This window comes from Atta cephalotes (genome assembly GCF_000143395.1).
Source record: "Atta cephalotes unplaced genomic scaffold scaffold00022, whole genome shotgun sequence".
Taxonomy (NCBI): Eukaryota; Metazoa; Arthropoda; class Insecta; order Hymenoptera; family Formicidae; genus Atta; species Atta cephalotes.
The window spans coordinates 126,283-136,508 of record NW_012130086.1 but is presented as its reverse complement, the minus strand read 5'-3'; the positions used below and the strand labels follow the sequence as shown (position 1 = coordinate 136,508).

Below are 10,226 nucleotides of genomic sequence, written 5' to 3'. Positions count from 1 at the left end.
AGAGAGAGAGAGAGAGAGAGAGAGAGAGAGAGAGAGAGGGAGAAAATACGGTGAATGCGTATGGCGTGAACATGGAAAAGAGCAATCGGGCCTGTTCTCGATGCAGTCCTCCCGACGCGAGTCTACTCAGCTGCGTCTAGATGTGCTTGTGTATTCTCTAAGCGAGATGAGCAAAAATCCGTCCGTGCGCGCTTCTCCTTTTTTTTTCCACTCGCCTTTCGCTTGTAACGGCGGCGAAACCACCCTCCACCCTCCCTTTCTCCATATAGGCGTGTAACGACGATGCGCAAACAATGACGAGGGTTACGTAACAGCTATGCACGATGCAAACACACCGTGTTGCGCTAAGCGCGTATCTGTAGCGGGGTGGGCAACGAGCGGTAACAGGGACTACGGTGGCGACGGCGGCGACGTCCAGGACGAACAATGCGTATCACACGGTGGCCTGTCTGAAAATGCCCGACGCTCGTTCCCCATCGTGCCAAACCTCGCGCCAAACGCGAGCAAGAGGCGCGATATCGGCGTGCTTTCGAAAAATAGACAGGGATGGAAGGAAAGAGATAGTGAGGCAGGGAGCAAAGAAGCGATATGCATGATATCGAGCGTAATATCTGAAATAAATTTCCAATAATCGAGAGTTTGAAACTCTCTAAAGAATAGATTAGAAGAACTCGCTACTAAATTTCTCGCGCGTCATTATTTTTGCTTGATGTTGCATTTATTTAAATTAACTTACCTAATGTATGATGAAGTTTTTGCACTGAAAAAAAATGATGTATAACAACATTATATTAACAACATTTTAATTGAAAATAATCCTGTTGATTCACACAATAATAGTATTAATAAAATAAATAAATTTTTATTAAATCCAGAGCACGTATTTTTTTCATACAATATAGGATGTACAATATAATACATATATATTAGATAAAGTATATAATATAATTAAATAATTAGATTAAAGTTAATGTCTATGTTATTATTGCTTTTAATTATTATTAATACGAATGTATTTACATTGAATTCATTTTGAGATTTAATCTTTTGGTTTAATCTGTTCGTTTTTTCAAAATACACAGTAATTACGCGAATCTATCTGGTAGTCGAGCCAGTCAAGTTTCTTAACGATTCAGGTCATCAATGTAAGATTAATTTTAATCTTAAAACTTATTTAAACTTACTGTTTTTATCTTAGAATTAGAAAATTCTTAGAATTAGAAAAAGATAAAGAGTAAATTGAACCAAGATTAAAATTATCTTGGATTTTACATTCTCAATCTAACATTGGTGGAACCAGATTTCAGTGCAGCATTGCCGCACAGTTTAAATTATACCGATTGATGATGTTTTTCCAAGTGCATAATATAATGAGATACATAAAATATCGATTAAAATCTGTATGTTTTTGTAGTTACGATTAACACAAATCTGTTTACATTAAATCTTTCTTTAAAAATAAATAAAATTTAATACTTTGGTAACGTTCATATTTTCAAAGTGCATAACGACTGTGTGAATCTTTCCGGTGGTAGTCGAGCGAAATTAGCCAGTCTAGTTTCTTAACGATTCAGTGGAGCACCGCCGTACACAGTCTGTAGACTTACGGAATTTCATTGGTGACCGCAGAACAAGAGGAGGCGGTGATCGCGCTTCCACGAGCGAATGCATCGAGGTATAGGTACGATGACGGGATTGTCCTTCATTACGCACGAAGGAAAGTGCAGTCATCGGCGCGCATACCCGTAGGTATGCACACACAGAGGCATTAGCTCCCCCAAAGCCCAGCCGGTATTAATTCCACTAATTGGACGTGGTTTGGGTCGCGGCAAACATCGGTCCCCTGCCGATCGCCCCCGACTTGTCCGGACAACGCGCATCGATCTCATGATCGATCGTCCTCTCGCAAGACAAAGGACGATTCTTATTCCATTCTGAACGAGTTGTTGTTCGAGCCTAACTTTATCCTTCAACAGACAGGGTTCATGTACAATTTATCATATTCGCGGTGGTTTCGAAGTTACAGGAATATCAGTTTGCAAACTTGTCTGACATAAATCTTTTCTCGGATTATATATTAGCGTAGTCAGTAGTGAATTTATTTGACCGTTATTAGATCGTTGTACACGACTATGTGAGCAATTATGATAAATAGGTTGTAATACATATACATACATTTTTCGAAACTAAATGCTCCACTTTTTCGTAATGCATTGAAAGAAACAAATGAGATTGCAATGATTTCATAATTTAACTATAATTTATCATTTTTTTATGTTAACTATATATTTTTGGGTAGAGAACTATAAATATAATTATTATTACTAACAATATAGCAATAATAATTACAAAAATCTCTTTCATAATTATTTTAAAAAGATATATTCTATATTTCTCTTTCGTTATCATAATTATTTTAAAAAGATATTTTATATTTTATATTTATCTTTCGTTTCTTATCAACACAATTTTTATTGCTCTTTATATTGAGAGAAAATATATTTTAATATTAAAAAATAAGCTGTTAACATTCATCGAATAAATCATTTTCTTAAGTAAAATATTTTATACCAAGATATTTATTTATTACAATGTATTTATTCATAATTATTTTATCAAGCAATTATAACCATGAATAAACACTTTTCTGTCAATGTGTGTTACGATTTTCGTAAACGTCAAATCTCAATTATCTGAGGTAACATATGACTGTTGAGAATGGACTTTACATTGGCACGGAGACTAGATTTGCAAATGTATGAACAGCGATTATCCTTTTCGCTTACGCTCAATGAAGAATAGGCTCAGAAGATTTTGTTTTCTTTGGGAATCTATAAGATGACGAGATCAGCTGTTTCGAGTAAACGTATATCTATGGACCGTGGAATTTGTATGTAAGTATGAATACGGCCATGTGTACGAGTGCGTATGGTTGTACGGATATGTCGGTATAAACACACACGATAATACTCGCATTGCGAAGGGTCTCCCTAGCGAATCTGGGTCACTGGGCCGATGAGGGGTTGACCGGCCAAAAGAGAGGAGAGAACGCTAGACTTTTCTCCTCCCCCCCCCCTCCCTTTAATAGCTACGAAGCATCTATGACGAGATAATCGGAGACCGACTTCGGATCTTTCCTGCTGTATATTTTTTTGCACTCTACATGAACGGAGAGAGAGTCATAAACACGCTTAATATACGGATTAAAACTGTTTAAAAAGAAAAGTTAGTCTTTCTGCTCTTATCCAAGATGAGAAACGTGTCGCGCATATATTTAATTATTTAGTGAATACTCAATTTCCTACTCAACAGACTTTCTTTTAAACTCCTTTTAATCAGGAATATATCTACTCTCGAGATTAAACATCTTGTTTGTTACATTCGCTCGAGTAATTATTTGTATCTGTGTGCACACACTGCACAGTTACGGTTTTCATCTCTGTCTCGCGAATCAAGGTACTCGATCGCGGCAAAGTTCACCTCTAGGAACTGTCGGCGGATACGGGCGCCTTGGGTATGGCACAAAGATATTAAGCACCCATACCCTAACCGTGTCGAGCTACGGAGAGCGTAGACTATCCTATGTGCTGGACTGGTGGGGATGGAGAGGCGGAGGAAACACGGAGGCGCGCGCGGCAGAGAGGGGGCAGGTGGACTAAGGGTGGGCGAAGGCGCAAGGGGGTGGCAGAGTAGGAGAGAGATCGCAAGGAAAGCGGAGTTACCTACAGAAGAAATAAGTGCGCGCGTGTAATGCTGATGGCGAATATGGTAGAGGAGATCTGAGGGAAGAGTAGAGAGGGTGGCGGAGAAGGTTGAGGTGGAGGAGGAGGAGGTGAAGGAGCAGGTAGAGAAGGGAGAGGAGCAGGGGCAGATAGAGGAGGAGTGGGCTCGCGCGGACGGCAGAAGGGTGAAGAAGGGAGGCAGTACGCGCGAAAGCGAGCGATCGATTCGAACGTTGGCGACATTCTTCGTCGTAGGGACAGGGAACAGTGGGAGAAAGAGGGAGAGAGATAGAGACATGGGCAGTACGTGTGTGCGCACGTGACGTAGAGGGGGATGACGAAAGAAGGAGATAAAGCGAGAAAGCAGAGAGGGCTGGCTGGTCGCACGAGAGAGCGGGAACTCGGAGAACATGGAGGGTAGCGGGAAGCGAGGAGAGGCGGGAGACGAGAATAGTATTGGAAAGATAGGAAAGAACGAGAGAAAAGTGAGTGAGAATGGCATACGCGACTAACGCGACTCCGAAGAATCGAGAATGTAAAACGTGAGAAAACAACAGTATGGAATGAATTGAAAATAAAATAAAAAATTATTAAAGGAGAAATTGGATGTGATACCGAAGAAACCGCGATCGTACTGGAACGTATTGAAATGGCATAGACAGTCGAAGAAAGAAGCAAGAGCAAGAGTCGAGACTTGGGAGACCGAGCGAGAACAATCAAGATGCCCGAGAGAGGAACAGCATGCGAAATAAGAGACAAGAGTGAAAGATATAAAAGCGGAGAGTGAGGCGAGGAGATATGTACGCGCGAGCGAGCGAGCGAGTCGAGGTGGAGAAAAGAGAGAACGTAAGATCTACAACGAAAGAAGACAAACCCGGTGAGGTAAAAGAAGAAATCCCCCCCACTCGCGTCGCCAGTACGTTCCAGTCGTACTGTCCTCAGGCTCTCTGCGCGTCTGCGTCTGGTTGTCCCTCTGTGTTGGTAGCCCCCGGAACCGTCCTCACCGGCGTAGTCGTCGTCGTCTACCACGTCGGTGGCAGAGGTTGGCAAATAGTGGGGGACGCGGGGGGCGGGTGGCCGAGCCGCCGCCACTCGGGGGAAGGTTCGAAAGGCGTAGACAGTGCGAGCCTGCCGTCCAATAGCGAGAACAGCCGCCCTGGTGGCTCCGCCAACCGGATAGTCGGTTGCGCGCACAGAACGCCCATCCTCCCCGTTTGTCGGGCTCCCACTGATGTTTTTATTTATTACATCTGTGACTGGGTAGGGAAATACTCCCGACTCGACCGAGAGAGCGTTTGCTACTTTGAGAACGAGCGACGCGCGTCCCTGCGAGTTACCGCGGCAGCCGCCTCCGTCGTCATCGTCGCCGTCGCTGCCGCCACCGTCGTCGTTGCCGTTGCCGTTGCCGCCGCCGTCGCCGTCGCCGTCGTCTCGTCTTCCTCGCTGTCATCTCGTCATTGACATCGTCACAATCGTATTCACGGTTACGGTTTCCTCGTGCTCACGCGTCGTTCTGTCGTTTAGAGCTTGGTGTTATCGCGATTCGCTTTTTGTTTTTTGTGACATGAAAGTATCATCATGAGCCAGTGAATAAGTTGTTAACGTCTTGCTGACGAACTCGACGCGACAATTGTCGTCGTCGCTGTCTGCGCGATAACTTTTTGTCATCGTGTTGTCATCCTCGCTGTCGTTGTGTTGTCATTGAGTTAAACGTCTTCGCAATGGATCGGTGAAAATAAAATAAGTACGCGCTGAAAGTGGACTACAAAGTGGACTAAAAGTTTGTTATGGACACAAAAGTTCATGTGTGTATGAAGACTGACAAAATCGTGTGGTCTGATTTGTGTAAAGACGCACGATCCACGACGTTTACAGTGACAAGCGATACGTTCGAAGAACGTTAGTCGAGTGTAATTTTGAAAGATATTCTTCGAGTTTATCAAAGAGTTTATGACAACTCGCAAAGAGAATCACGAAAGAAACCAGCTTTAAAATGCATTGAAACGATTCACGCTCGAGTCATACCGATATTCGCCATCGGGCGGACACAGTGATACGGCGACGTGATCGACAGAGGCACGGAGCTTATCGCTGGCGAGAAGAGCGTGCCGGAGTGTCTCGTCGTCTCTACAAATCGTAGGAAGAATAGGGACACGCGTTTCCGACCCTCCATGGACCACGGAGCGATGGACAGCTCTTCCGACCACAGCAGTCGTGCCAGTCCCGTAACCGGCAGTCCAAAACATCCTCACAGCCCGTCGACGCAGCAGAACCAACAGCAGCAACAACAGCAGCAGCAGCAGCAGCAACAGCTCCACGGCAGTCAACATCAACCACCGCCGTCTCATCAGCAATCGCACGGGCGTGATCAGATTCGCGATCATCCGCAGCAGCAACCGCAGCATCGCGGTGTGCCGACACCGGGATCGCCCACGAGAGGTTCACCACCCCAGGGCCTTCCTCTGAGTCCACCGCCGTTGTCGGCCGGGGGCGGCCCCGGGGCACCGCCGGGTATGGTGCCTCGTATGCCGGGTTTGCCGCCGCCGGGACTGGGACTGCTGGGCCAGCTCGGTGGTATGCTGAGCGGGCATCATGGCTCGCCGCTCGAATTAATGGCAGCTCATCACGCGGTTCTGCCACCAAGATCCTACAACAGTCCACCGCCGATTAGTACTAGCGATCCTACTGCCAACGAGTGCAAGTTGGTCGATTATCGTGGCCAAAAGGTCGCTGCGTTCATCATCGCCGGTGACACGATGCTGTGTCTGCCTCAGGCCTTCGAGCTGTTTCTCAAACACCTCGTGGGCGGCCTCCACACAGTCTACACGAAGCTCAAGCGACTGGATATCGTGCCGTTGGTGTGTAACGTCGAGCAGGTTAGGATTCTACGTGGTCTTGGAGCTATCCAGCCCGGCGTCAATCGGTGCAAGCTGCTTAGCTGCAAGGACTTCGACATTCTTTACAGGGACTGCACCACGGCCAGGTAGGTTGAACACCTTCGGAGAGACTGATAATAGGATTCTCTTATCTGTTCAATTTTCGTTCATCGATTAGATCATTGCGATTCGCGAGCAGGCATTTCTAAATCACGAAAGAAAAACTTGTCTAATTCGTGGCATTAAGTTTGTAGCTGACAATCAATATGCTAAATATTTCGGATAAGAGAGAGAATAGGAATTTTACTCTCGAAAAATGTACGTACATAAAAATATTGTACATGTTATGTGTATTATAGATTTTTGTATGCGATATGTAGGATTAAAAATATAGGCCTTTTCTTGAGACCGTAACTTAATTTCGATGAAACTAATTATTTTGATGTTGCCTCGTGGCGATCATGCCATGTTTTGAACGTTTCTGAAAAGAAATCCTATCCATAATAGCGGCGAGTAGCAGCTGTTTGTCGACTGTTAGCCATAATTAATGCCAGTCCATTTCGATAACAAGATAAGGAGAATAAGATTCCGGAAATAACACTCACATACTGAGCGTCTCAACGCGCTTCTTGGGCGCCGTTACTACGAACGGAAGCTACGATCCTCGCATACATTAATAACGCATGGTGTCGCCGCTGGGCAGCACTTTATCTTCGCCCTGTACCTTGGCTTGGCTTTCACGTTACCAGTCCGCCAAAAAATACTTTAATTGTGTACCACCTACCGCTCCTTAAGACTTGATCATCGTCGAAAACAGCTCCCGGTGACCCTCAGGCCTTTTCGTATAGATAGTTCACGAGTGATCCTCACGCATCGTGAAATTGCATCACGAAATTGCATTTTGGAAGGAAAAATTCATTTCACGAATATTCGCATTTAAGATAGTCGCGCTAAAATGAGAGGCATGTCGCAACTACTTTTAAAATAATATTTACGAAATGGAGCATTCATTTGGTGCACCGTACGACAATCGAGAATTAAAATATCCGAGTCGTGTGACAGCGGCACGTGCTCCTCGTTTCTAGGATTGTCACCGAGTTCCCGCGCCAACAGGTGTCCCTTTCACGGCAGTTTCTCTGAATGAATCGTCCCCGAATAGGGAGAGAAAGAGAGGATGTCGGGCGAGAGGAAGAGAGTCCGGTTGTACAAGCTCTCTCGCACCCCACCCACGAGGTACACGACAGACGAAACGGAATGGTAAACGGAACGAGGGGATTTAAGGTCGTCAGAGAAAGTGTTGTCCTCTCGATGTCGTCTCTGTCAATCCGGATCATCCCATCGATCAACGTTTCGTTCTAGTCGATAAGCTCGACAATTTCATTCGATATACTCTCGACAAATTAATCACTTGCTATGTTTAATTGTCACGATATAATCGAGATTTTTCGGTATTTGCGGCGGGTCGCGAATTGCGTGGCAAATAGGCAATACTTATTCAGCGTGCGATGCGCAGTGGCAGTCACAACGGAAACGGATTCAACGCGACACAGAGAGAGGGATCGAGCGAGAGGGAACCGAGGGATATCCCGAGGGACGGAGTGAAAGAGCTAGAGAGATAGCCAGAAGGAGAGAGCGAGCGCGAGAGGTAGGAGGAAGCTCGTAGGGATCGCAGGGATCCAAATAATCCCGAGTCGCAGTCACAGAACAGAGTTCCGCGAGCCGTCGGCTCGTGCGGGTCTCGTCTTTTCAGAGTATGTTTTGTCGTCTCGCTAGATTGCTCTTTCTCGCAATGTCAAATTCAAACTGTAGCTCGATTTTAAAAACCACTAGTTTTCCTCGATATTCTATTATATCTCTATCCATTAGAGATTAATCTTATGTTTCTGTTTTCCGTTACAAATAGTATTATGATCTAGAAAATGAAGGCTTGCTCTTATTTCTTGAATAAGTTTCTCTAATTTTGAAATTCTAAACTATCGTTTAGCATCTAGATTAGTATCTAAGAACAATTTTCAATTCGTTATTAATTTGATGATTATAGGTTCAGAAATATTCGTTATATTCATGCGCATCGCGCTGATGTCGAAAATTAAGCAACCTGGTTCTTGATTCTTTAGTTTGCTCTCAAAATCTTCGAACACTATTTCCACTGATCTTTCTATATTCTGATCGTAAAGAGGCGAGATTGTAGAAAAGCGAAATGGCGATAATGAAAAACAGGATGATCAAGTGGCTGCGACACGATCGTTTTGTGCAGTATGATCGCGTGTAACGTTGACGTCGTTACATTCTGATAATTCACGGCAACGGTAGCGGTAGCAATGGATACACACGGCCGTGCCACGTCTACGATGAACCAAACTATACACTCGCACGCGGACGACATAATACGTGCGCGCATGCACTTGCATACCTACGTAGAGCAGCGACCCCGCGCCTCTTCTATCGGACCTATGCAACAACATGCATCCAGAACTGCACCAATAATTCAGGGGGATTTTTCTTGTGGTTTACAGCGCGGCATCGGGTGCGTTGTTCCGTTTGGATGGCCTGTAGATATAGAACCGATTGCACCGGACGTGCCGTATTTTGTGCTCACGGGCAGCAATAGTGTTAAAAAGTAAGGAAAACGGGCGACAACGACAAATACAAAAATATATAACGCTGCGAGAGAACGAGAGATTTCATACGCGGAAGAATCATTCGCAGCGAACAGGCAAATGTTGGAATTATGCTTGTATAACAAACGCACAACATGCATTAAACTACGGGTATGTTTAAATACCGCGTTATTTCTTATCGCGAGACTTCCTCTCCGTAGATGCCATCATTCGAGCACGTTCTTAAAACGCGAATCCGAGACGGGAGGTCACTATCTGATCGAGAACGCCGACAGATATTCCTGTTATACGCTGAAAAGTAATCGACTGCGATAATTGCGCGCGTCGTATATCATGCATATAAGTCGATGCGAGCCCTACGATAATCGGCAAGAAAATAATAACGTGGCCGCGTTGTGCACAGTTAACGAGACGAGTCAATTATATTAATTAATTTGCCTAACTCGGTCGAAAGAACGAAGGAACGATCGCCTTGCATACTACTTCTTCGGAATTGAGTCTCTAATTGGGAATTCGTGAAAAGAGGTCGCGTCTCGAGGAGACAAAGAGAGAAAAAAAGAAAAAAAAATCGTAGAAGACATACGGAGGGAAAAGGGACAACGCGTGGATTTTTCTTTATTCTTCCTTCTTCCTATCGAGCGCAGCGTTCAGTATACCTGATATAACAGCCAGTTGAAAATACGTGGGAGTGCGCGCGGCCCTGGACTATAATTCTATGCGCTATTAGCCGTTTAATTATAAAATTGTGCATAGATTAATTGGCTCCCGTAATGGCTCTAACAATGCACAGACATATTGTGAGAGAGCGAGAGACACAGGGGAGAGAGGTGGCAAAGGGGAGAGAGAAAGGAGGGGTATATAGAGAATAGAACCAATGAAAAGAGGGGTGAGGAGAGGGAGAGACAGAGAAAGAGTGCGAGAGGGGGAGAGAGAGAGAGAGAGAGAGAGAGAGAGAGAGAGAGAGAGAGAGAGAGAGAGAGAGAGAGAGAGAGAGAGAGAGAGAGAGA

At 44.8% G+C, this 10,226-nt stretch overlaps 1 protein-coding gene across 1 annotated transcript in view; it reads left to right on the top strand.

Annotated features, from left to right (window-relative positions):
* The first annotated feature begins 5,893 nt into the window (after nucleotides 1-5,893).
* LOC105619668 (splicing factor, proline- and glutamine-rich-like) overlaps nucleotides 5,894-10,226 on the top strand; it is a 94,745-nt gene continuing 90,412 nt past the window's right edge. The window contains exon 1 of the mRNA XM_012201186.1: nucleotides 5,894-6,705. Coding sequence (XP_012056576.1) covers nucleotides 5,894-6,705 — 812 coding nt within the window. The remainder of the gene's footprint in view (nucleotides 6,706-10,226) is intronic.